This window comes from Liolophura sinensis, chromosome 6 (genome assembly GCF_032854445.1).
Source record: "Liolophura sinensis isolate JHLJ2023 chromosome 6, CUHK_Ljap_v2, whole genome shotgun sequence".
Taxonomy (NCBI): domain Eukaryota; kingdom Metazoa; phylum Mollusca; class Polyplacophora; order Chitonida; family Chitonidae; genus Liolophura; species Liolophura sinensis.
Window position 1 is genome coordinate 77,457,093 of NC_088300.1, and position 27,826 is coordinate 77,484,918.

General features: G+C 39.6%; 3 protein-coding genes across 3 annotated transcripts; 1 reads left to right on the top strand and 2 right to left on the bottom strand.

Annotated features, from left to right (window-relative positions):
• Positions 1-1,274: 1,274 nt before the first annotated feature.
• Positions 1,275-1,918, bottom strand: LOC135469318 (histone H5-like). The gene has a single exon (XM_064747939.1). It carries the CDS (start codon positions 1,888-1,890, stop codon positions 1,288-1,290), a length of 603 nt encoding a protein of 200 aa, XP_064604009.1. The 5' UTR covers positions 1,891-1,918; the 3' UTR covers positions 1,275-1,287.
• Positions 1,919-5,309: 3,391 nt separating this feature from the next.
• On the bottom strand, positions 5,310-16,821 carry LOC135468162 (serine/threonine-protein kinase PLK1-like). The gene is made up of 13 exons (XM_064746251.1): positions 16,585-16,821; positions 14,545-14,652; positions 13,972-14,088; positions 13,282-13,499; positions 12,887-12,982; positions 12,243-12,442; positions 11,506-11,601; positions 10,761-10,892; positions 10,317-10,406; positions 9,685-9,838; positions 9,297-9,426; positions 8,054-8,170; positions 5,310-7,356 (listed from the first exon to the last, which is right to left on the bottom strand). Exons 1-13 carry the CDS (start codon positions 16,687-16,689, stop codon positions 7,141-7,143), a joined length of 1,779 nt encoding a protein of 592 aa, XP_064602321.1. The 5' UTR covers positions 16,690-16,821; the 3' UTR covers positions 5,310-7,140.
• A 201-nt stretch (positions 16,822-17,022) lies between these two features.
• Positions 17,023-26,936, top strand: LOC135467579 (PIN2/TERF1-interacting telomerase inhibitor 1-like). Its single transcript, XM_064745352.1, has 6 exons — positions 17,023-17,132; positions 21,991-22,113; positions 22,566-22,737; positions 24,050-24,146; positions 25,009-25,170; positions 25,821-26,936. Exons 1-6 carry the CDS (start codon positions 17,060-17,062, stop codon positions 26,934-26,936), a joined length of 1,743 nt encoding a protein of 580 aa, XP_064601422.1. The 5' UTR covers positions 17,023-17,059.
• The last annotated feature ends 890 nt before the right edge of the window (positions 26,937-27,826 follow it).

Below are 27,826 nucleotides of genomic sequence, written 5' to 3' on the forward strand. Positions count from 1 at the left end.
AAACCATTTGCCTTCTTGAAATCGTATTGAACTCAGGTATCTGGGGACCTAGCGATAGAAAGGCAGGGGTCTTAACTACCAGCATTGTTGTAGTTTAGATTTTAGTCTTTTAGTCTTTTAGTTTTTAGTCTTATTGCAGACACTTACTTGAGGTTACTGTTGTTGGCTGGACAAGGCCCAGCTGGCTGATGCGTTGCACATTTGGAACTTGGAATCTCATCAGATAGAAGGCCAGACAAATCTGCATCATGATTGTCAGCCGCTTTTGAGTCTGACTATACAAATATAAATAATGTCAATATGTGTAGGCCCCCTACTAATAAGCGCATCATGAGCAGCCAATGCCAAATTCATAGATATGCAGGCAGGAATACACAAACTTCATACATATGCAGTCAGGAATACATACACTCCATACATATGCAGTCAGGGATACACACACTTCATACATAGGCAGGCAAGTATACATACACTCCATACATATGCAGGCAGGGATACATACGCTTCATAGATATACAGGTAGAGATGCATACACTTCATACATATGCAGTCAGGAATACATACACTTCAAACAAATGCAGGCAGGGATGCATACACTCCATACATATGCAGGCAGGGATACACACACTTCATAGATATGCAGGCAGGGATACATACACTTCATAGATATGCAGGCTTGGAAATATGCACTTTATAGATATGCAGACATGGATACATACACTTCATACATATGTAGTCATGGATGCATGTATTTCGTATCTAGATGGGTATAGATAACAGATACATTTCAAATATACGCAGACATGGACATACAGCGTTATAGATAGTCAGACACGAATATATATTCGACGCTTACACAGACCACGTAGACTCCATGGACACCCATATAAGGTACAGCCAAAAATATAGGTAGTTATGGTTACAATATACACTTCTTACTCATATTTACAGTTGGACAGGTATGAACACACGTCATATACAGTATGCACATTGACATATTTAAATAAGAAAAGTGTAAGGGCATATATATTCATATAGTGATGCAAGTACATATGGAAATGTCACCGAGGATACTTATTTTTATACTGAAATTTTATCCATTATTTTGTATTTGTGGAGTGTTTTTATTTCTGTTTTTTGGGAGGAGGAGGTAGTGATTTCTTCAGCTTTATTCGGTTTTTAACTAAACTATCGAACTGCACCCAACTGCTTAGAGAAAGTTTCTTTCGGGGGAATTGTTGGCCCTAAAAAGGGCCGATGTTGTGGTTTCCGGATCTTAGTCAGTGTTTATCGCCTGGTTCTTCGTCGTGTGGTTCTCTTCCTGCGGATAGGCCGCCTCCTCAATCGCCTACGAGGAGAACGGACTTTCCTCGTACGGCGAGCCTTCTTGCTCTTGGCGGCTCGTCGCACTCGCCTCCTTCGGCGCATTGTTGTCTTTTTGGCTGCCTTCTTGGCTACCTTTCGTCGTCGGCGCCTAGTCATTCTTCTCATTCGCTTGGGAGAACGACGCCTTCTGGTCCTCCGACGTTTGCCACTGCTCCTCATTCTCCTACGTCGGAGCGCCGGGCCGCCGCGGGACAGTCGGAACTTGCCAGTTGTTCCGATGCCCCTAGCATTTCGCATCAGCATGCCATGCTTAACGGCAGCCCGTAGTGCAAACTTGAGCCTACTGTTCACTTGGGATTCCGAGGCTGTTCCCATGTCGTAGTTGGCCATGATGTAGTTCAGGATCTTCTGTCGGGATGACCCGTTTTTGTCCATGAGGTAGGTCAGGGCTGCTGTGATCATCTCCTTGTACGAGGGATGATCGCCCGTTACTGTCACTCCCATCTTCCGTCTTCGCCTTACGGGGGAGCGACTCGGGGTTTTCGCGCGGGGCGAAATGGGCATCTTCTGGTCGACCAGAAAGGGGGGAATGATTACGTAATCGATTGTTGTATGAATACCCGGGTATTCTCGGCTGTTGTCACCGACGACATCAGGTTATATACAGACAGCGCGGACGTCACAGAGATTCCTTACCAACGCTGGCGTCCAGCGACGTCATGTACGCGCCAGAATGTGTTTGTTTTGCGTTAAAAGATGACGAGCAAACTAACAAAAGTATTGTGTTGTTGTCCATATGACTATGACAAGTGAAAGCCCGGAAACCCCTCTACAATTTGTAACCATCTTGTAACTCTGCGTTGACCACTAAAACCAAATTAGTACAAATTCTCTAGATAGGTCGTGGTTGAGTGGCTATAAAGGCATGGTTCTTTAGTCGTTATCTCATCAGTTCAGGATTCCAAACTCATTCCAGCGACAAATAATACGTCAGTGTATATCCAAGTTTCACAATGAACAAACGACAACTTTCAGTTTTGTAATTTGGTGGCGGAATAACATGATTTTCTGTGAATATTTAGTATGTTTTAAACGCCAGTATCCGGCTAGGAAATTCTTATTGTGACGTAAGAGCATGCATCTGTGACGCTAAATACAATGACGTGAAATCCAATGTTGACGTCCCAGGTATACACACTGTCAAGTCCGTTAGACGTCACATTTGCTCCAATACGCGTATATTACTAGCTAAACAAGATTTCAAATTTAAGCTTGACATTTATAACCATGTATTTGGTTCAAATCAGTGTGTGTCAAGTACCAGTGCGTATTTTCAAAATAACGGGCTACAAATTAACGACACAGTCGTATTTTAATACTCTGATTTGTTTGTAAAGATTTCAAACTGTTGAACAACTAATTAAGGACTTCATAATATAAAGACTAAAGACTTTTAAGCATTCTCTGATGGGTATACCAGATTTAATGAAATTGACGGAGTGCTGGCAAAACTGCTGCCTTTGTCTAGAGTGACTTTCAGCCCGAGTATATATGATCTACATTAGGGCTTTGGGGCCAGTTTCGTGAAGATTACTTAGTGTTAAGTCACCCTTAGCTAAATGCACTTCATATCTCTACAACATACGTCGTCATGGTAGTTAAGGGCTTACTTAGCTAAGTGAACTCCATGAAACCGGCCCCTGCCAACGGGCCATTGTTCTCTTGCGATATCTTATATGCATAGGCCAGCTATTGAACTATAGTATTCCCACAAAACGTCATGGCGAAAGCAGGGGGAACATCAGACTAGACTGCTAATATAGGTTAGAATTCCTAATCTGGCCGTCAGAAAGGTGGCCCATTGGTCCGTCAGCAATTTATCACGCTGTGTCCATGTCACCAGCTTGATGATACACTGAAGCACCTTTATGGCCAGTATAGACCATATTTGTGGTTTACACAGTAATACACTCAGAGAATAATGTGTTCATTTTATCAAAAAGTTTGTTGTTTGAGTGATACTAATACTGTGTCATGTTCAACATAATATCCTGTTAGTCCAATACAATCTTTATTTATTTATTTGATTGGTGTTTCACGCCGAATATCCTAAAATATTTCAATTATACGACTGCGGCCAGCATTAGGGTGGGAGGAAACCGTGTAGATCCCAGGAGAAACCCACAACCATTCGCAGATTTCTGGAGGACCTTCCAACACACGACCCGAGAGAAACTTGAACTCACAACAATGGCAGTAGTGAGAGTCTGTTGAGTTATTGTGTTACGCTAGCACGCCAAACACTCGGTCACGGAGGCCTCAGTGTAATCTTTATGTTGAATTATAAGATTTGATGTTGAACAGGTTACTAATCAGAGCATCATCAGCGAGGTTTTCATGTGTACGTATAATGCAAAAGGACCAGTGCATATTTGGCGAAGGTGGGGGCGGGGGATTTATAGTCCCGGGCAATCTTCGTCAAGACAGCTATTTTATCATCGAAACATTCTCTACAGAAGAAAAATGGTGTTTTTGTTGCTTATCGTGGGGTCCACTGTATGATTTGTTCGTTTATTTGTTTGATTGGTGTTTTACGCCGCACTCAAGAATATTTCACTTATGAAGGCGGCCAGAATTATGGTGGGAGGAAACCGGGCAGAGCCTGGGGAAAATCCACGACCATCCGAAGGTTGCTGGCAGACCTTCCAAGGTACGGGCGGAGAGGAAGCCAGCATGAGTTGGACTTGAACTCACAGCGCCTGCATCGGTGAGAGGCTTACTGAGTCATTACGCTGCGCTAACCAACTGAGCCACGGAGGCCCCTCCACTTTATGAAGTCTCAGAAATACATAAAGTGTGGCCTATTAGTCAATAGTCATGAAGGCTCACTTACATAGACTCGAAAATAGAACGCGTGAATTGCTCCTTGCAAAGCAACTACTGCGCAGATCGCCTTTTTGACTTGTGTGCCAAATGATGGATGGATGGATGGATGGATGTATGTATGTGTGTATGTATGTTTTAACGTCACGCTTAACAATTTTTCAGTCATACAGCAACGAGGTGTCATTAGGTGCGCGTACATATAATGCGTCTTCTCGTGGCAGGGCGAGTTCATACCCCCAAAGTGCTGGCTCCACTGAAGCATCGGTCGGAAGACAACAGACATGCCACCCCACCCAGTCCCGGTGACACCAGGCCAACCAGTCACGTTTCCTTGCTCTAATTAATCTCTCAGTGCTCAGCGCCAAGCGAGGCAACAGCACGTACCATCTCTAAACCCCGTCCTGGGTTTGATTCCGGGATCTGCCGACTTCGAGGTGCTGTAACTATTAGGTTACATAAGCAATGATAATCTGATATTTTCTCCACTTACATTACATACAACAAAATCTGAGGAAGTTTGGTAAGACAGGTCACAGAAAGTTATCAGAGCACATACATTTTTTCCTATTTGTATTTAGGTAGAGAATACCCAAAATGGACAGTCAAAACGCCCTGGGTTGTTTCCCCAGGATTTTGGAACATAGTAACGTCAAAGCGGCCCTTCCTCACTGATCTCAGAGTCGACGACGTCAAAAAACTGTTACCTGACAACACATAAACTGCTTAGACGTTACACACCGAACACCCAACTGGGGCTCCTGAGCAGAAAGCTGTATCTCCAGTGCTGTATTACATACAAGTCCATCTCAATGTACTGTCCTGAAACACTCACCTGTGAAAGCTCCTAAGCAGAAAATTCTGTTTCCAGTGATGTACATGTATTGCTCATACTGAATACAGAAACGAAGGCCTTCACTGTTCCCTCCTGACACACCCAACTGGAAGCTCCCAAGCAGAAAGCTCTATCTCCAGTGATGTACACGTATTGCTCGTACTGAATGCAGAAACGAAGGCCTTCGCTGTACCCTTCTGACACACCCAGCCAGAATGCCCTATTCACCAGTTAAACAAAAGAGATATCAATAAGAACATGGTAGTTACATTTTATTCGCATTGTTTTAAGCAATGATGTAATTGGCTCTCGGATGACAAAAACAATAATGAATGTGTAATAATATGTTTTGTACATAACGTGACTATGTATGCCACACCACAGCCAAGAGGTCAATAGGTACAGGTTGTCAACACTGGACCTCTTCAGAAAAAAAATTGTACAATGTTCTACGTTCAAGTAATAACATTACATCTTTACTCTAAAACAATAATCCACATACATTGTAGGTGCTTGCTGAAAACTACGATTTGTGGACATAGAAAATCACTTGAAGCTCTACGGTATATCAGCTTAATCAATTGAGAAAAATAGCACTGTCATGTTTACATGGTTTCCTCAGGAAAGAAGTCGTGTCCAAAAAAAAAAAATTTCTGAAATACAGTAAATGGATGGAGTAGACGCTTTAACATTTCAATTTCAGTGTAACAAAGAGTGTAATTACTGTTTGAATCAACCTCATAGCCTACATACATATGAATGTGAATGTTGAAAAATAAAACACACAAGCACTAAAATCCCCTTGCTCTACTCAAGTATGCAAGGGGTTTAACTTATTGTTTTAGAACAAAATGAAATATTTTATTTGCACAGAACAATTACATTTGCAAAAGAACAAAAAATATTGGTGGAGGGACCTAATATAGTAGCAGGTATTTCCTTCAACCTGTATAATTCAAATACACAGCTATGCCTTCAGCCTGGAAACATAAAAAATATTTCAATTTCCACACTTTCACCTGCACCTCAGAGATAAAGATTTCACCTGAATTTTACGTTGTACAAAAATATTTCCACTCAATCATGTCAGTCTGCTTGTACAGAACATACAAGTTTCAAAAATAAAACATTATACTGTATATTTAAATGATTGTTGAAATGTTCTAGGACAAGATCATAGTCTGAGAAAAAGAGTCCACAAAAGTGTCTCCAAATATTCTTAAATAATTTTGCAGCTGATTCCCCATATCCTTTCTACTACTCCCACCTCCTCTGTCTGAAGTCACTACCGTTTTCCTCAGAGTCCTACACCACGCAGCTAAAAGGGGGATGGGTGAGAAAGCACAGGGAAATTAATGTTGGATTAGCTGATCATTCTCATTACATCGTTCTGTATTTTTTCCTTTCTGTAGTTGTTAAATAGATTTCCTTGTTTTTACATACATTAATCAAATAACCTCACAATCCACAGCTTACTAAGAAATTAAACACAAACGTTCCATGCACAACATGCACATGAAGATACATCAGCCATAGCAGCGTAACAACATATGTACCGTACCCCTGTCAACAACCTCCAATCACAAGCACACTTCATCACATAATTCTTTATGATAACTAGATTATATAATGGTAAGGTCACCCACATTTCCATCTAATTTTAAACATTTCTCTACCATATAAAGCAAAAAAGAACCGTAGTCATTGTTCATTCGGGAAAAGCCCAATTACTATCCTGACATACAAGAAAAACGTCATAATTATTTTTGAGGATGATAAATGAAAAAGATCCCAGCACTTGTATTGCAAATTATTAACACTGGTGGTATTTAAGAATCATATTACACTCATGATCAAAAAATAAGTATGTACACTCAAACTGTTGGCACAAGTCACAATCTCTTGCCCAGCGGTTTTGGACAGAAGCTGAATTTCATTACACTTGATCTGATCACAGAGTTCTAAAGAATCTCCTCCAGAGTCAGGAGGCGACTCACCCACCGTACCCACAGATAACGACATAGATCCAATCTCTGCAGGACAGGTGTGTGTCATGCTTGTTTTGGCTTTTCTCACCCTCTCTGTGGTATCACAGGTTAACGTTCCTTGACAGAGGAGAGTGACCTCCCCTTGAGTAGCCTCTCCACAATGCTGAAGGCATATTCAAGACGAGTAAGAAGCTCTTGTGAACAGCCGTAGCGCTCCAACTGTTTAAGGCGGAACACCCGAAAGTTTTTACTCTCATCAATGTAGGTCACAGCTCCCATCAATGGACACAATATTATCTTTGTGTGGTCTTGGAAGAAATTGATCTACAAGAAAAGGACAAAACTTTACATTTCTTATTTCTACATGAAGAGTGCTTACCTCTTGCTACAATGTAAATTTGAAGGCAAGTTAAAGATTAACCCAACTGACCACTCAATAGTTGAAATGTGCCATGTTAATCGACCCTGGAAAAGCACAGCGTACATTATTGTCACTCTCTTTACATTAAGCCCAATCAACTTTAAGCCCAAATCGACACTAAGATACTGAAGGAAATGCCTAATTCAGCAAAGCTGAGTGCAGTTTATAGATGGATCACCACCAAAGTGTTTATAGGACAGGATAGAAGGGGTGCAGTTTTCTGCGCTCACCACTTTGAGAGTAGAAACTATTTGTGCACAATGTAACAATCAGTTATCCCACTTCTTAAATTAAAAAGTCATTACTGAAAGACAGGCAGAAAATCCTCACATACTAGTCTGGTGAACACACTACCATCTCACCCATAACTGAGGGAGTAAATAATAACTTAATAAATATTAGTAAATAATAAGTTTCTTTTCTTCTGTGGCCATACTTTTGCTGCCCTTATAAATATGCCAAACACATACACATCTCCATTAAATCAGAACGAGGATGACTCCGGTCACACCGTAAACTGTGTATTACACATATGGTCACAACCAGTCAGATGTCAAGATGTGTGGGTAAACTAAAAAACTGCAAGAAGAAGAGTCCTACCTGTAGGGTTCCATTACTCAGGTGCAGAACTATAGCACTGCGGGTTCGGAACCATGCCTTCATGAATGGCAACCTGGTCAACTCGTCCGTTTCCCGTGGGGTCATGTTTGCACCAGCCTGAAACCAGGCACATTTATCAACATCAAGGCTATATCCCAAGTTTACATGGTAGAAGTTGATAATACAATACAATTAACAGAAGTTTTGCAGACTGCAATTCAGTGCTTTGTTTAAAATGATCTCATTTTATCAGTATTGTAGCATTCAGTATTTATCTACATGTAAATGAACCAGGACTTTAGGTTGGAGATTAGCTTGAAACTTCTGTCTGACGGTAAATTAAATATGATAGGGGTGTTTTGTCGTTGAAGGTAAAAAATAGCCCTACTGTATCAGGTGACTTTTGAAAATGTTAGGCAACCTGTGTTGACATTACTTTGCTGATCCTGTGACTCACTGTTTTCCAAAGGCACAAATGACACTTCTCCTTCCATTAGAAAGTCTCTAAGTTCACAAGCGTTCAGCTCCTCTATTAGGTCTATCATTCGTCTTCTTAAATAACTTTCTGTGCAACATTTTTCAGACACCCATGTTATGGTAAATGTGATCAAGAATAGTGGCTTAACACTTCTGACAGGTCACATGATACAGTAGATCTTTCTTACCTTGAAACTCCCCTATTATATATTATAATATATTTGCTTATAATTTATAGGTGATTGATGTTTTATGCTGCACTCAACGATATTTCATTCATACGACAACAGCCAGCATTATGCGGGTAGGAAACCGAGCAGAGCTCAGGTGAAACCCACAACCATTCACAGGTTTCTGACAGGCTATCTAAAATATAAGGAAAACTCATTGATGTGATTTTTGTTTACGTCTTATATATTCACAGCACTTGGGTCAGACAGAGAGTAAATATGTTCATTATAATAAGGAAAGTTCATCAGTAACTTGCCAAAGGTTGGTGGTTCAGCCAAGGCATTCTGGTATTCTCCACCCAAAATGAAAAATTCTTCAGCATGCTCTCAAACAACAATCAAAGAAATAAATAAATGTGCTTGAATTGGACATTTTGCATACTGGGCATGGCAACGCATTTACAGGTGAAATGTCAACACTACTAGAGCATGACAAAATGTCAACTGGTACACAGTATTTCCCTGACAGCACATCCAAATCATGTCCACATAAATGTACATTGCACCGGTGCAGTGATTAGCAGCACATGTGTTACCTTGAGGAGATGTTCACTCATATAGCTCCTGAAATACTTCAGCAGGGTAATTTTCTTCATCAGAGGTTCAGAGTAAGACTTCAAGGTGTAGAAATATTCTGTGCCATTCCTCTCGATGTACTGAATATTTCTGTCATGAAATCAGAGCAATGATCAATAAACTAAGTTAAACCATACAGTTGCAGTTTGACATCTGCATATATATGCTTGTACAAAACTAAAGTCTGGTCAAACTTTTATAAGTTTTGTGGTGATACAATTCATGAATTTAACCGGATATATAGGTCAGATTTTTATTGTATTATAATGACCGTATAAGACTCCTGAATGCTGGCTGAAGCAGATGTACCTAGCAGATATCAGGGCACGCGAAAACAGTGTTACTTACTCCCCATTGGCCAACAGAATGAGGCGGCTGCTGTCATTGAAGAGCACTCCGACGCTGTTATCACAGAGCTGGTAGCCCAGGCCGTACTTATCCGAATAATCCACCCATTTGCTCACCCAGTAGATAGGCATGGCTGCGGGGTCCTCAGCCTCATCTGCCAACAAAAACAACAACATGGGCATCACACTAATGAGTCATACAAAAGTAGGGGCCATTTATTCAAAAGTGTATTAAAAGTTAAGCCAGGCTTAGATGTCTTGCTCTTTTGCAAAATTTGTATAATCTTAGTCTGGACAGGGTAATGTTTATACCAGGCTTATCTGATAATACAATTTTGAACAACTGGTATGGGTAAGATATCTACTTACTACAATGAAACAAAACAAAAGAAATCATGTACCAATACTGTAATATATGCACCACAAAACACCCACTCAACCAGTCAGCAGGTTGTTTTTTTCTTCTTCTTGCAACAACCTCTTAATAGAACTGGAGAAGAGCACCGATAAGAGATACATTTTTGATTTCAGAAATTGGTAACATGGGAAAAAATGGTCACCATCTTGGCCCGAATAAGGCAGCAGGGCCTCTCTTATTACACTGCACATGTCCTGACTTTTCCTAAAGCTTACCTTCACAAGCGCCTGCCTTCTCTGCCGGCCGAGAAGCAATGACAGAAGCTATTTGATCATGTAGGTCTTGCATATCAGTCTCGGAGTTAGCTGCACAAAAATAAACCAGATTGGTAACAAAAGCCTGTTTAATATAATCAATCAACCATACAACTTAAAACCAAAAAAAAAAAAAAAACTGACGATCGTGCATGATGTTCAAAGTTATTAAGTCATTGTGTGCAAGGTTGATCTAACCATGGTATCTTGTTGCATTTTATAGATAACACCTGTTTGTACCCATGGGTAAAACCAACCCATAGATAAAGACAACACCAAAATAAGGGTGAACATGGAAAGAGAACACCTTCTGAAATGCCTAGATTAACATCTTAAACTGTATCAAAAGACAAAAAATCCTTGAAAGCAAATCAGATGTTTAAAGGTCAGTGAAGCTGTTGGTACCTGGTTTGTTGGGACCGGCTGGGGCTGTGCCTGGCCTGGAAGATTCCTGGCCATATGGACCACTTCCTCCTCGACTGTCCTTCTTGACACCAGCAGTCATTGGCCGATTTCCAGTGACTTCTGTTTGTTGTTCTGAAAGAACACAAACCTGGTTATTACTATGAACTAGCTCCTGATTCAGGAAAACGGTTTTCTGACCTGTATCATATGCCCCTTCTCATTCCGCTTCTTTTTGTATTTTACTGGTTATTTCAAAGTGATTGAGTGCATGAGTGAGTGAGTGTGTGCTTTGGGTGTAACGTCGTACTTAACAATTCTTCAGTCATATGACGATGAAGGAGAGTCATGTGCCTTCTTGTTGCAGGATGGATTTCCACCGCTCTTTTATCTAGTGCTGCTTCACCGAGACGATTTAACGCAGGCAAGTAAGCTGCACTGCCCAAGCCATTATACTGATACAGGTCAACCAGTTGTTGCACTATCCCATAATGCTGAATGCCAAGCCAGGAAGTTACTTCCTCCTTTTTAAGGTCATGGGTGTCACCCGACCGAAGATAGACCCTGGATGTACTCCCTTTGAAGCGGATGTTCTTCCAACTGTGCTATCGGGGCTGGTCCGCAAAGTGATTGAAGTGGAATCACACTTTGGTTTATTGTCTTTTCAATATTAACATATCCTCCCATTTTATTCTACCTTCTACAATTTAACTTTTACGTATGACGTTTTTCACTGACCACATTTTACCTGTGCCATTAATCTCAGTGAGAATCCTCCTCTGAGTGCCTCCAAACCTGGGGGCCATTGTCAGACAGCTCGTGGGCAGGCGACTGGGCAAGTAACCTGAAGAGGAGGACAGCGGGGTTACATTATCACAAGAAACTGCAACACAGTCTGTACCAGAACCATACTGTTGTTACATGGCCCATAGGAATCAGAAAATATCTCGTAGACTTCTTAGTATTCAAACTTATACTACTTTCTGGAAGCCAAATATAAGAGTTTAACGTTTGAAAGTTTTGTCCCACACTTAAAGTACGTGTACAACAAATGAATCATCACACATAAGTTATACCCCCTGATATTTCATCAAGAAGGGTGGAAATAATCCCCTTCTAGACGAAATATCTGGCTGTATACTAATGCAACATGCTGGTATAACAAATTTAGTACAATGAAAAGGCAACTTTTCTTGAATTAATACTGGCACTGATGCCACCACACACTTTTTTCTCAGACAATTTTCCGTTTGTATGGCTGAAGATACACCTCACGACTCACACGATGAGAAGGAACACACGGCCCTGCTTGAGAGATGGGACAAAGTACTTGCTGATGTGACACTTGACTCTGTCATAAATTTTACAGAGGTTTTTGAGCAGCACACACTTGCTGAGGTACAAATCAGAGGAGTCTAGTATAGATTTTTGTGCAGCACAGACCTTTCCCACATACATGTTAACAGGATTTTGTGCAGTACAGACCTGCTGTGAAGAACTCATCTTCCATCACACTATCCATGCTTGGCCTGGCCGTAGGGTCAGCCCGAAGTAACTTTGTGATTAAGTTACGTGCCGGCAGGCTGATCCGCGGTGGAATGTGATACTCGTTCTTCTTGATCCTCATGTACGTGTCCTTGAGACAAGTGGTCTCAAATGGGGGTTTTCCTACCAGCAGAGTGAATCTATAACGCAAAACACGGTAAAATAAGACATTTGTGCACGCTCCAAAAATCTGCTTAGCCATCAAGGGAATAATAAGAGGTTAACATACATATGCTGTATTTCTGAAATAATTTAAAAAAAAAAAAAAAAGGCAGAATAATATCACCTTTACCTACTAAGCCTACAGAAAACAATACCTTGTGGTGAGAGTTTTACTCTTCCCACAACCACAAGTTGTCTCCCCTGTTCAGACCATCAACGTTTGAAAACTTAGCTGTACAGCTTTCCAGCTAATTTTTGGTTGCCAGCCATTCTCTTGATATCAGTGGTTTATCGTCACAATCTTTTTCAACTCTGCACATTATTGCAAAGCAACACATTTTGATTTTCAATAGTAATGATACATCCAGAGCACACACAAACTAGTGCAAATTGAATTTTAAGGCAGTTTTACAAAAACTTACAATATACATCCTAAAGACCAGGCATCCACTTCAAAGCTATGGCCTTTCTTTCCAAGTACCTCAGGTGCAATGTAGTTGGGTGTTCCACATAAGGTTCTGTTGACATGAAAGAGAAGCATATACTCAAAGAGATTCTTATTTCAACTTCCGCTGGGCCACATATAATAAAGACAGCAAACATTACCAGCATAGCCATGAACGTTTACATGTATTATAGAAAACATTATGCAATTGTTTCTTTGCAAGAAATTTATAAGATAATAAAAATAAGTTTCTCTATTTACCTGACAACTAATCCAGAAAAAATAATTTTTATGCTTTCCAACATCCAATAAACTGCCCAAAAATTCAGGGACACTCATCACTGAGCCAAGTTTTTAGACATCAATATTCACCTTTTTCTTTCCCCTTCAAAGTCCAGCTTTGTTGCCAGTCCAAAGTCCCCAACCTTAATGTCCATTTCATCATTAAGGAAGAGATTACCCAGCTTTAGGTCTCTGTGGATCACCTTATTGTTGTGCAGATACTGGCAAGCACTGACCACTTGACGCACAAAGTATCGAGCCTCTGGCTCAGTAACAGCCTTCCTCCTCTTGTGAAGTTCCATGAGAGACTATAACAGTAGAATGACAACTACAGTACAAACACCCCAAAGTGGCAAATTAATGCCACATACATGGATGGTAACTCTTTCATATGTTTTTTGTTATTTTGGTGGATTATAAATTAGCTACACAAAATGTGACAGTTTCATTGTGTATTCAAATTACTGCACCATATCTGTTAGGACATTTCTATACAGATCATCACTTTTTATTCTGACAAAGAATTGTTCTTTAAAATCAATATACGTGTCAACATACAAGGTTAAATGTGAATTATTCTCTAATTTCATAAAATCCACATATGCAATCAATTCAGCTGGATCATTTGAAGGAGGTTACCACAAGGGCTTCCTCAAGGCCAATGAGTAAATCTGTGTTCCCTCTGAGGGTGGGTGAGGGTTTTCAAGCAGTCTTGTACATATTTGCAGTGTGTGCACACACAGGAGAAGCACAAGAGTCTCGGATCATCAACTCACTCACCCGTCTTCGGCACAGCTCCAGCAGGATGTACACATTGTCCTTGTCCTCAAAGAACGAGTGGAATTTCACAACATGGAGATGTGCTAAGGACCTGTGTATACTGATCTCTTGTGTCATCTGGATACATAAACACATCAATACAGTAAGAAAAAAACCAAAACACAGAGCAGCTTCAGACTGGTTATAATGCAGAACTACTCTTATGGAATGAAACATTACCTACACGTAGATGAAATAATGTGTTGGGATATACATGTGCAATGTATCTAGTGATGAACACAATTGTTGTAGGTGGTACATATACATACATGTAATATACAATACTATATTTACATACAATATCATGTGATGAAATATGTTCTAAATTTCTAATTACTACAGTCAGGTATGAATGAATTATTATTTTTATACACTATTTCATGTAGTATGGTGTATCTGTTGTGTGGTAAATCTCTCTCTACATGATAGCTCTTTGCTTATCCTACAGCAGATTTCCCATTTTCATAAAGTATAACCTTTATTTGGTTATTATAAATGAATATGTGTTGTCTATATTAAGCACTATAAACACACCTTTTCTTTCTGATGGGGCTTAACCAGCAAGGATTTTGGTACAATTTTTCCTGCAAATATTTCCTTAGTTTCGCTATCAACCAGCTCATAGCACTTTGCAAATCCTCCCTGAAGAAAAAAGAAATACAAAATCACAGACCTATACATGTTAAAGAACAAAAGCCTGTTAAACAGTTGTCCCATGCCAGAGAATGCAAACCTGAAAGAGAAATCAATAGTATGTTTAAATAAATGAGCCAGCGTTACAGAGGCCAGTCTGTGTTTTACCTCTCTTGTATGCTGAAGGTCATCTTAGCGTGAGCAGAGACATAGTCTCAACTGACACAAGGATTCGATACATAAATTTGCAGCCTCCTGAAAAGCAGACATACCCATTCATGTAATGAATGAATGATTGATTATGGCTTAACACCACATTAGCAATTTTTCATCTATATGGCGCTTCATGTAATGAAGGCAAAACTATTCAGAACTGGGCGAAGTATAAAAATACATGTAAAATTATGTAAATGAGAACTGTTTAAAATTTTATTATACTGAAAACTGAACAAATGTAAATGCATGTATATGGATTCTTTTCTTTTGCATTCCATATGAGGACAAAGCCATGATTTTAAAAGAGGGAGATGAAAACTAATTAAGGCAAAAGAGTAAATTTGAGATTGGCAAGCGTGAATTAAATAAATTAAGAACTGGTGTATTCTTTAGTCCAAATGCCAATAACTATTTTAGTTCCACTGTCCCAGCATGCTTATGTCCATTACTTTTGCATGGCCTAATGACCAGACGATAAGCCTGTTCATGTAGAAAAAAAAACAAGGGACCCAGTCACCCAAGCATTTTTAAATGCTGAATGCAGGAAAATATTATAAATCATACTAAATGGATTCAAAAAAAAGATTATTATCAAATTCTTTGATGGACATGTGCTTTTAAGTGTGGAGCTTGCATTAAAGGATCTGCTGCAAGCATTCGGTGACGCTAAATATAGTTGATATGTAGGCCAGGAAGTCAGCTATGCAGAACTGGCTAGCATAGCGGTACACCACTACCTGTAGTAAAAAGATCTGACAATTGTTGAGTAAGCAGTGCGGTGATTGATCTCCCATGCAACTGCATCAGGATGTACATTAATAATTCAAACCAGTAACCTACTTTCTGCTGAGGTTTGAGCAAGAAAGCCACAGATTTTTTTTCTTGGCAGAGCACATGTTTCACTTTTAATGTCATCTTCTTGAGAAGTGGAGAACCCCGTTTTCTGCTGACTTCTGGGTATTCCTGCACAGAATTTGATGATGTGCAAAACAGGATAAAAACCATAAAGCACACTACAAGTAAAATAATAAATCCAATAGTATGTGTCTGCACAGCTGAGTTAGTTCTCATAGTGGCATCATATATTTAAAGGTAGTTTGCATGTGACTCGGATTCGAGTGGCGCAAACAAGAGAAACAATGTGAAATGAGATCAATTGTGTAATATGATATTTTGTTCTATCACTTCTAGGATAAAGAGCCTGACATTTTTTTACAGAATGGATGTAATGTGAAAATGTGAGCTTGCCGTTGGATTTTTCTTAGCAGTAAGTGTTTGAATACAATGTACAACAACCAGTGTCAGTTGTGGACGCAGGCGATGCCTTTATCTGAAAACATCACAAGAGAAACAAACATGCTTCATCACGATGAATCAGAGCTACATATCAGCAACCAATTTGAAAGATTTCCAGATTCTCAAAGAACTACATGCAATAAACATAATGCAATATGTCAGTAATAGTTCTGCATCCTACAATGAGACTAAAGTGAATGTGAAATTTGGGGAAACGGGGGGAGGGAGATATGGGCTACTTACTTTAGAGGATCATAATTTATCTGGGACTAATACAGTAAAGAGGGGACATTCACTGAACATCTCCTTGGCATGTCAGTCCTGAGCATACTCATTTAATTCTGCACTTTGATAAAACTTTAAAAAAATCTTTCATTACTGTATGGTAGATTTTTAAACCGTGTACTTTAAAGTAGTACGAGGTCTCACCTTTCCAAGAAATCGTCCTTTCGTGTACCGTTTGTTAGTGGACGGGTCGAATAAAATTTCAGGTATACTGCTACCAATTTCTGGTCTACTTTTGACCGAAGCCATTTTCTCAAGTGTCCAGGGCTTCTTCTTAGAAACAGAAAAATATACCCAGACAAAGTTCCGAGAGCTCAGCAAGCAAAAAGGATAAAACGTGGTGTCGTTCGGCCAGTTGTTATCTTCAGCTTGTGAGCTTTTCAAATTTGCCAGTTTGTACGTGTTTCAGGCCTTCGAGCAATCTCATTGGTCTAAATTTCATCGATTCGCCAGTTTCACCGCCACCTGGTGGGCATGTTGAATCCTGTCCATCCGTATGACCCCCAAGACTTACGTGTATCACAAGCCAGTCATTGGTTGATCCCCTTTTGACTTTCGTCGTTCGTCCAATGGTGTGTCTCTTTACACCAAGACCTCCATGTGACGTTCACACAACAGCATGGCGATGTTGGCAGCCCCTCGCAGAAAACAAAAGTTTTCAATTGATCCAAGGGGTTCTTCTTGGAGTAAAGGTAAATAGCACAAATTATTAAAATGTTAGAAACAAAAACAAAGTCACTGCCTATCCGTAAGTGATTTTTTTGAAGCGTTACTGTTGAGGAGACAGTATTGTTTTGGTGTCGTTGTTGTTGTTGTCCACGTGGTGTTCGTGAGTGGAAGAAGAAAGTCCAATCCACCGTGAAACTGGTGATCATTAAGAGCTATTTACTTGTGGCAGATCAATATAGTTTCTGAAAATGTACTTGTTTTATGAATTTGTGGGGTTGTCATGGGTCGTTTTTGGTTCGGCAAAGCTCAGAACAGGTTAGTTGGTTATGTCGACCACTTGGTTGACATCGAGTGGGAACTTTTTACGCGCTTGTGAAGACGCGGTATATGTTCCTTTCCGTCACTCCGACACATTTTGGGCTGTATTACTCCGTAACTGTCGCAAAAGTTTGTGTTGCTCGACTTAAGGCGATAGTAAAGTGCACAAATTTCCCAGTCCTCCCATATGGAGAGGGGTCTGAAACAGAGAAATAAAAGGAACCAGATCACATTTACCTACACCACCAGTTGCCTTATCCACTATGAACATGAAATATATCAACACTGGACCGAAAAAGTATCATTTGAATGCAATTATCTACCAAGTAGATGTAAAAACGCCAGAGACCACACAGTAACTTAATCAACAGTTACCTATTAAAAAATCACCTCAAAAATTTCTTTGAATTCTAATCTGTGTGATAGACTAGCTCCTTTTTAAATTTAGGCCTCTTGAATTGAAGCATTAGAGTTTTTGTGAACACCATGTGTGTCTGGATGCCATTTTGTCACAAAATATCATAGCAGCCAAAAACACAATCCTAAACTTGCCACGACAACTGTAAATATCATATAATTTACCTGAAAATGCAACCATGTAATCAGACTCATTGCAACTATTCCAGCAGGACTGTCACGACGATCACCTCAAGTAACTTCCTTTACTGCCTCACAAAATAATAAAATCAAACAACGTTTACCCACTGTTTTCCTTTTCAGGAAGAATGGCCTGATTGAAATCTTCATTTTCTTTTTGACAAGGATAATATTTCAAGAGAATTTATAGGCGATGCACTTTTCAGATTAGTTTCTAGTATACATGTCAGACGCATGATTTTTGATTTTCTCAAAGGCTTTTTTTTAGATCATATGTGAAATTTCCTTTTACAGACTGAGAGTGACAACCACATAGTAGTATTCCATAATTTATTTATTTACCTGATTGGTGTTTTATGCTGTACTCAAGAATATTTCACTTATATGACAGCGGCTAGCATTATGGTGGTAGGAAACCAGGTAGAGCCCGGCGGAAACCCACAAACATCCGCAGGTTGCTGACAGACCTTTCCACTTACGGCTGCTAGTATTCCATAAGCCATTAATGCGTGAAGATTCTGTCTTGATTCAGGACTGTTGAATATGTTTTAAAATTGATATCATGATCAATTGCAGTGTGTTTAATCAATCTAGGCTGATGCTCTAGGTTTGTAAATTGTCTGGGCTGGTCTTCACACTTCACTGGAATGTTGTCCTCAAATACACATAACAATAACTGCAATGTGTGCCAATGTGCTGCAATCATCAGTTTGCAGCATCAACTAGGAGACTAGTTTGAGTTTATATACGCGTAGTGATAATTATTTCAATCAATGAAGTATAGTAACGTACAAAATTATTCAACTTTTGTATCTCAAATGGTCGGTAGACACACAAAAAAACTCAATTTCAGTTTAAAAAAAATCAGCTTTGCTCAGAAAGTGGTGGTTGGTACGTGGAAAAACGACTTCTATGAACCCCTCTTGAGGTTACATTTCTTAAAGGCATCCATAAATGTCTGAGAGTAATTTCATGTAAATTAATGACATGAACATTTGGCTCAATATACTAATTGCATTTTGACAATATGAATAAGTGGACTAAGAAAAAATTATGCGGGAAACATTGGTCATGCGACCGCATTTTGACAGGAGTACGTGAATGGTGACAAAGCTAGGCATTATGAAGACATTAGGTGAGTTTGAAAGGCAAGTTCCATCTAAGTCATCTCCTAAGTACACAGTGCATCATTTATCACTATGAATACAGAAATCGAGCCTTTAGTAAAGGAGTATAAAATAGTTTTGTAGGTCACACTGGGAAGTTTTACTTTATAATAATAAGTTTATGTGACACAGTTTAATATCTATTGTTCTTTTGCTGTCATTCTAGTGTCCTTCTGTCTGTAAGCGACTGTCCTCACTTTCTCATCCCCTTTTATTTCATTTATCGACTACAGGAGTTCGTTTTTATGACCCGTTATAATTTCTAATACACCCAAAATTATCTGAAACAAGCAGTGCATTGAGGAAGTGGCTGTGTGGTCTCTGGCGTTTTTACATCTACTTGGTAGATAATTGCATTCAAATGATACTTTTTCGGTCCAGTGTTGATTTCATGTTTCATAGTGGATAAGGCAACTGGTGGTGTAGGTAAATGTGATCTGGTTCCTTTTATTTCTCTGTTTCAGACCCCTCTCAATATGGGAGGGCCGGGAAATTTGGGCACTTTACTATTGCCTTAAGAGTTATGGAACTTGCAACTAGCTTTTTATGTGCAAGTTCACCATGTGTAATTTTAGTGCGTGTGAAGCAGACTATTGGGATTTGTAAGGCTGGGGGTGCTGTCTGAAGTCCGCTCATCCAAGAAGATGCTTTCCACATTGCACATCTGAATTGGAGGTCACCAACTAACAATAGACAGCACCCTAGTCTTTACAACAACCCAGACTATTTTTCATGATGTTCGTCTGGCAGAAAGATTTTAAAATGGAGAATTTGATTTGACTGATTTGAACTGAACAGATACAAATGGTGATCCAGCAAAAGAGCAGTCCCATTGGCTAAGGTTTGACAGTTGGAAAACTATCAGGTAGAAAATATTACATAGATTCTGAGGGTGGAAAAAATCCTGAGAGTTTTGAGAATGGACCTCTGTTAGATGTATCATTGTTATACATCTACTTCATTTGTCTAACCACTGGTTTTCCTTCTGGCACATTTTAGATAACCCCAGGCATCCATTTTAATCATGAAATGTTTATAAGCATATATTCCAATGACAAGCTCAGCATTGAGAGGTTAGAGCAAGGAAACATGACTGGTTGGCTCGGTGTCTGTATTGTGAATGGGTGAGGTGCCAGTGTATTGTGAATGGGTGGGGTGCCAGTGTATTGTGAATGGGTGGGGTGCCAGTGTATTGTGAATGGGTGGGGTGCCATGTCTGGTGTCTTTGACATGATGTCTTCCAGTTCGGCCAGATTATGTACAGGTGGATCCCTTGCTTGAACATGACGACCATCTGGCTTAATTGGGAGCTGCCTTGCAAGAGGAATGGTAGAGGCTACCCCTTCAGAGTACCTGAAGGCTGACAGGTGGTATGAGCAGGGTTCAGCTTCTGATATTCACATGAAACACTTTGGGAGATATGTTTTGGTTGAGTAATTTCATCCACTGTTTCAACACTGCTCACTCCAGAACCATACTTGTAAAGCCATTGTTTCACATAAAAGACCAGTGATCATAGAAATGCATGTGTGTTATTCAAACACATAGATTCCAATCATTCTGTAGTTTTTTATTAGCCAAAGGGTCGCAACCAATCACATTTTACACTCTTTTGATACAGAAAAACGTCAATCGCATGAGTACAAAATCGCCTCGGTGAAAACCAGAGGCTTGCTTAATAAGTTCTCTGTGTATACTGTAGTGGTGATAGCACTTTGGTGGCATGGAGTCACCCTGCCACAAGAAGACACAATGTATCTGTGTAGTGGTGATAGCACTTTGGTGGCATGGAGTCACCCTGCCACAAGAAGACACAATGTATCTGTGTAGTGGTGATAGCACTTTGGTGGCATGGAGTCACCCTGCCACAAGAAGACACAATGTATCTGTGTAGTGGTGGTAGCACTTTAGTGGCATGGAGTCACCCTGCCACAAGAAGACACAATGTATCTCCGTAGTGGTGGTAGCACTTTGGTGGCATGGAATCACCCTGCTACAAGAAGACACAATGTATCTGTAGTGGTGGTAGCACTTTGGTGGCATGGAGTCACCCTGCCACAAGAAGACACAATGTATCTCTGTAGCGGTGATAGCACTTTAGTGGCATGGAGTCACCCTGCCACAAGAAGACACAATGTATCTGTGTAGTGGTGGTAGCACTTTGGTTGCATGGGGTCATCCTGCCACAAGAAGACACAATGTATCTCTGCAGTGGTGATAGCACTTTGGTTGCATGGGGTCATCCTGCCACAAGAAGACACAATGTATCTCTGTAGTGGTGGTAGCACTTTGGTGGCATGGAGTCACCCTGCCACAAGAAGACACAGTGTATCTCTGTAGTGGTGGTAGCACTTTGGTGGCATGGAGTCACCCTGCCACAAGAAGATGCAATGTATCTCTGTAGTGGTGGTAGCACTTTGGTTGCATGGGGTCACCCTGCCACAAGAAGACGCAATGTATCTCTGTAGTGGTTGTAGCATGGAGTCACCCTGCCACAAGACAAAATGTATCTACACACACCTAAAGACTCCTCATTGTCATGTGACTGAAAAATTGTTAAGTATGACATTAAAGCCCAAGCATACATACATATACATATATTACCCTGACAACTTCAAGCTAATAACAGAATGAACAGGAAGACAGTGAAACAGCATTCGGAAAAAGTTTGGTTATCGTCTCATCATGAATAGAAGATCTCCATGTTGCGGATGATATCAAATAAATAATATATTATCCACATGCCCCAGAATACTGTCTGGAATTATTGTCTGATGTGAATTTTCTTAATAAACCTCAGATGAGACTAAATTTGGACAGAAGATGTTGGAAAAGATGGGCTGGTCTAAAGGCCGAGGTTTGGGGGTCAATGAAGATGGAAGAACTGAACATGTGAAGATATCCCTGAAAGATGACACAAGAGGTAGGAAGTGATAATAAAGAGTGACAGTAGATTTGTATAACACTGTGGCTCTTCTGACAGGTGACCAGTGCAAGGTTGTGAAATATTTATCTGACCTTTTTAACTTCAGTGTACATGCACTGGATAAATTACCAGAATTGCTCCTCATATACAGGTCTTCGAGGAGTCTACTTAATGTATGCATTCCTTATATTAAGTTGAAAACTGTCTTGTTGAAAAGCTCCTCTACCTGGTAATACTGGTAATAACTTGTCCGTGATACACAGTTGTAAATTGTCTGATGGTCTATCAGACAGTGTATACTTATGTTCACCCTTCAGGCTTCATGTACAAAACAGTAAAGAAAATTTAATACCAAACCACATAAATTTTTCATGATGAACATAAACCAAATTGTCAGCTGTTTGCAGTTTGTGATTCTCCACACTTAAAAATTATGCATGTTTTTTTAGGGGTTGGATGTAGCAAAAGTCTGGCTGATAACTGGATCTCACATCAAGACGATTTCAACAGCCTGCTGGCCAGTTTAAACCAGAACGGTATGAACACAGAGCCCGATGCCGTGGATAACGCCAAGGTTTGGAGTCTGGAGGCAAAGTCTAAGTCCTCTAAAGGCAGACTTCAGTAAGTAGACATGGTAGTCTGGAGGCAAAGTCTAAATCCTCTAAAGGCAGACTTCAGTAAGTAGACATGGTAGTCTGGAGGCAAAGTCTAAATCCTCTAAAGGCAGACTTCAGTAAGTAGACATGGTAGTCTGGAGGCAAAGTCTAAATCCTCTAAAAGGCAGACTTCAGTAAGTAGACATGGTAGTCTGGAGGCAAAGTCTAAATCCTCTAAAGGCAGACTTCAGTTCTTCAGCTTATCTGCTCACAAAATTAAAGTTGAGGATTAAATAAATTTAACCATTTGTAGGGGATGTGATTATTTACACTGCATGGCCTAACAATTACCACTAGTCTGGCATTTTGTCATTTCGATCTGATCGGTTGGGCCGTTAAGGTGGTCAGTTGGTGACTTGGGAAAAAATACCAGCCCAGGCCATGTTTCAAAATTCAGAAAGTTTACCTGTCTGCCTGTCACGACAGCCAGCTTACAAAGTACAGGCGCAGCTTATGTCGTACCTTGAGCATCAGCGTCCAATAAGAGGGAAGGCAATGTTAAACAAAATGTTATGAGTAGGATCTTAAAAAGTACTGCTCGTGTAGAGGACAATAACATGAGGGGGATATTCCATCTTTGATTCGGAGTGTGCATATTGAATACTGTAAATTACTGAATTTCTGATTTAAAATAAATGAATGAAAAATTATGGCTTAATTCCGCGTCAGCAATTTTTCAGCCATGGCGGAACAAGATTAAAACAGGAGTCTCCTGACTTACTGTTTTTTGTTTTAAAATGTATGTTAAACAAAATGTTAGGGATGGTACCTCAAAAAGTACAGCACGTAGTGGCCTGAAGTGTTTCATGCATATAAAGCACAATGACACAAGGGGTATGTTCCATTGCTGATGCTCTGTCATATTTTCTTAAACACATGTTTTCATATGACCAAAATTACTATACAAACTCTTGATTTCATTTCCTTTGTTACTTCTTTGTAGGAGATGATGAGATAAATTCCAGATAAAACCTGTGTGCATGTGTTCCTGGATAGAACTACAACTACATTGTAGTTTAGGGGAATTGACTCTTCTCATACTCAACTAGTTATTATAAACATGAACCAGAAAAAAAATACCCCACCTCACCTCAACTCTATTGAAAATTAAAATCTGTTAATTTGTTTTCAGAGATTTTCCAATGTATTTCTTCAGTTAAAATGTTGATCTCTTTGGTGGCACAGGTACAGTAGTTCTAGTGGGCATGGTAAGAATTGCGCTAATTAACGCAAACTTCACTCAGAGTTCACAGACTTATTTTGTTTTCTGATTCCAGCTATCAGAAGTTCACCAGGGGAAAGGATCTTTCCTCTCGAAAACTGGAAGATTTGGATTGTATCTTTGGCAGGAGAAAGAATAAAGCGTTGAAAGAGGTTGAATATTATTCACATCAATTTATTAGAGGAGAAAAAAATTTAAATATCAATCAAAAACCATTGAAAAGTGTATGTTTTTCCTCACAGGTGCATGCCATAAAAAAATTCTAATATGTACCTCAAGTTGATAAATTATAAATAAAGTCATCGCCAAAATCTGCTGTGGGCAACTCCATTTTGCCTAAGAACTAGTCCTGAAGTCTTCTGTGTTAGGAGGAGAATTGCCGTCGGAAACCGCCGAAGTGCAGTTCGTACATTTCCGGTAGAGTTCTTCTTCCCAGAAGGTAGCAAACAGTGCAGTTTATTTTCCACTTGACGATCGGGAAACTTGAATGTTGGACGTAGGTTCCGAGTTTACACGAACAAACCGGCAGTTTTAATGACTCTTGGCTGAGAGGCAGCACACCCCCAGCATAAATTACAGGCTGTTAAAGATAGAGGACAGGATGGACTCAGCAATTTAGGCCAGCTTTGCCGTTTTCAGGCTTGACGTGTATGGCAAGGAAAAATGACAAAATTATGCAGCAGGCACCACCAGATAGAAAAAAATGTGCTCTTTTCAGCCAATAGTGTCATGTTTTTAGGTTTTCTTCTCCTTTAAAGTCATAAAAATAATGCTGACATGTTCTGAATTGTATTGATTCAGTTAATATATTTAAGAACTTTGTAAAAGAAATCCCTGGCTTTGTGGCTAAGTGTATTATAGTGGTGGTGTGAATGACCATTGTCCTTCTGGGCACTTGCCGTATTTTCTTATATCAGGACATAACGCTGCCATTTCACTACTAGTTGAGCATTGTATACATGTATTCATATGTGGTGCAAATTCTTAATTGAGTAAATAAATATTCATTTGCAGAAGACAAAATCAGTTGTAGAGGAGAACCTTACCTCCTTGCCTGAATCAGTGGATTCACCTGCTGAGCAGTATGGGGTACAGACATTTGAAAGTACAGACAGCATTCAGGGATACTTTGCCAGGAAAATGGCTAAACTGGATTCCAGCAAGAGGACAAACATTGTGAGTGAAATATGCAGAATAAGTTGCGTTGCCAAAGATAGAGATAAACCAGAAGATTATTCGTTCTGTTTCAGTTAGGATTGACCTCAATTTTAAGATTTAAATATAGTATGATTAGTTAACTGCAGTATCTGACCTTATATTAATCCTCTTTCAAGTGGTACATTTTGCTGGATTCTGACTGATCCGCACACCTTATAAAGTCACTTAAAGTCTTTTGTGGTGAAGATTGATTGATTTCTTATTCTAAAAACTTAACAGCTTGCTTCAAAAGTATTATTTTAAGGCCTTTATGTTTTTCTTTAAGTTTATTTTTATGCACCAAACTTTAGGCAATATGCAATAGTAATTCTTAGTGGCTTGTAGATCTTAACTGAAATAAGTTGTATCCTGACTTAAATGTTGTCTCAGCTGTCCATAAACCAAGGTCCCTTTCAGTGAGGGAATAAAACACAGGCTAGATAAGGATACAAAATGGGACAGTAAATGTAACTGGTGCATTGGCAAGTTATGGCATTTTGTTTGGGCTTAGTACATGTTTTCCTTAATATTTATTATTAAATTTATAGTTAATGGCAATTAGTTGTTGGTTTTTCAGATTGTTTATTTTGGAATATATTCCTATATGGCTTTCCTGTTTTTGTACATAGGAGGTGAATGGGGCAGGAGGAAAGGATAATGAAGTGAAGGCACAGGAGCAGGGAAGTGAAAACCTGGGACTGGGAATTAAAACCTATAGTAGTTCACAAAGTGTTCAGGATTATTTTGCTCAGAAGATGGCAAAGCTGAAGAAAGAGAGGCTGAGTTCTGACGTGAAAGCATCAGACGCCAGCTGTGAGTCTGTAGTACCATTAACAGAAGAACCGGGCGACAAGCCTGTCAAAAGACAGAAGAAAAAGAAAAAGCGAAAACAGAGCTGTGACGAGAAATCTGGAGAACCTGTAGAAAAGAAAAAGGAGAGAAAAATTACTGTCGATTCTGAAGGTACATTACACAAGTTGTCTTGTGAGACATTAACTAAGGAGAGTGATGTTGAAAGCAATAAAAAGAGAAAGAAGGATAAGAAAAAGAGGGAGATTGATAGTGATGTATCAACAAATATTTTTTTGGACACTAAAAATAAAAAGGTAGTTTCAAATAAAAATTTAAATCACATGCCACAAGAATTGTCTGCTCCAGTCAAAAGGGATATGGACAGTAGAAAAAGGATTAGGTTTAGAGATCCTCTTTCCTCAGCCCTAGGGGAGACAACCCTACAGGGTTCTATTGAGACTTTTACAGATGAAATCACTAAGGCTGAAGATCCTGAGGAGAAAATTGGAACTTCAGAGACAATGGTAGTGGTTAAAACCCCACAGGTTATGAACACTGAAGAGCATTCTGAAATTGGTGCACATTCACCAAAGAAGAAAAGGTCCAAGAAAAAAGCAAAGCATAAAGATGTAAGTGAGCAGATACACATGTCTGAGAAAGTGGATAGAAGTAATATCCCTGCTCCTGAAGAAAACAGTAAAGGGTCCGCTTTTCAGGAAGATTGTGTCAATAATACAGAAAATTCCAAGAATGGAGACAAAGCAAATGCTAGCAAGAAGAGGAAAAAGAAAAAGGAAAAACGGACTTCAGAGGCCAGAGAAAGGCTGATGAAAAAAAGAAAATATATATTGGACTGTGGCAAATTTAAGATTATTGAGACCGGATTTACAGGGTCTAATCTTGATCAAATCCCAGGGTATTCCAACAGCAGCCTTTTGTTAAAGACTTCATGATGTCCCTACTCTTGTCTGTTTATATAGAGTGGAGTGCTTGCCCTGTTGTACCAGTAACAGATTGGAGGGCTGGCCCTGCCTTCTAAGTGCACAAGTGAGTTAGTAATGTTACATGGTTGTACCAGTAGCAGATTGGAAGGCTGGCTTTGTCTGCTGAGTGCACAAGTGAGTTAGTGATGGTACATACATATCAATAACACTAAACAGATTGGAGAACTGTCACACTCTGAGTGCACAAGTGAGTTAGTAATGTTCCATGGTTGTACCAGTAACAAATTGGAGGGCTGACACTGTGTTGAGTGCACAAGTGAGTGAATTCTATTACATGCATGGTTGTACCAGTAACACATTGGAGGGCTGGTTCTATCTGTTAATGATTAGTTAATGATATTACATAAATCGTTGTACGAGTATTTAAGCCTTCAGAGACCTATCTCTAGTTATCTCTAGCCAGTACTGCTTTATACAGTGCACATTCCTGCTGTCAGTAGGGCTTTACTTTCGATCAGATCAGGGAATGTGATTCTTGTCCTGATTCAAATGAACCAAAATTCTGTCTCTCTGCTTCAGTTCCCGTAATCGCAAAAATCATTTTCAAATGACGTTCTTGAATTTTTGATTTGTGAAACTTTCTTTGGACAAGTGAACGCGTGTTTCACGTTATGAACAGAAATCACCCCAACCTGTTTACTATTTTATGTAATAAAACCTTGACATGGAGTAACTTCTATGTGGCACTTTGGGCTGGATTCTATTTGATACCAACATAGTACATGCACATGAATCCACTTAATTTCTGGCGTAAAATAGGGAAAATCAAAGCTTACACCACTCTGGTACAAGCTGTCAAAGTGTTTATCAATTGGTGTATCAATTTGTGTCAGACACAT

Excerpts from the sequence above, each read along its gene's own strand:
- LOC135468162 (XM_064746251.1), bottom strand. The coding sequence starts at position 16,689 with ATGGCTTCGGTCAAAAGTAGACCAGAAATTGGTAGCAGTATACCTGAA. Across the intron at positions 13,500-13,971 it reads TGGAGCTGTGCCGAAGACGG|TCTCTCATGGAACTTCACAA; the intron begins GTGAGTGAGTTG and ends CTACTGTTATAG. Across the intron at positions 10,407-10,760 it reads AGCCGGTCCCAACAAACCAG|CTAACTCCGAGACTGATATG; the intron begins GTACCAACAGCT and ends ATTTTTGTGCAG.
- LOC135469318 (XM_064747939.1), bottom strand. The coding sequence starts at position 1,890 with ATGCCCATTTCGCCCCGCGCGAAAACCCCGAGTCGCTCCCCCGTAAGG.
- LOC135467579 (XM_064745352.1), top strand. The coding sequence starts at position 17,060 with ATGGCGATGTTGGCAGCCCCTCGCAGAAAACAAAAGTTTTCAATTGAT. Across the intron at positions 17,133-21,990 it reads GGGTTCTTCTTGGAGTAAAG|ATGAGACTAAATTTGGACAG; the intron begins GTAAATAGCACA and ends AATAAACCTCAG. Across the intron at positions 22,738-24,049 it reads TCCTCTAAAGGCAGACTTCA|CTATCAGAAGTTCACCAGGG; the intron begins GTAAGTAGACAT and ends TTCTGATTCCAG.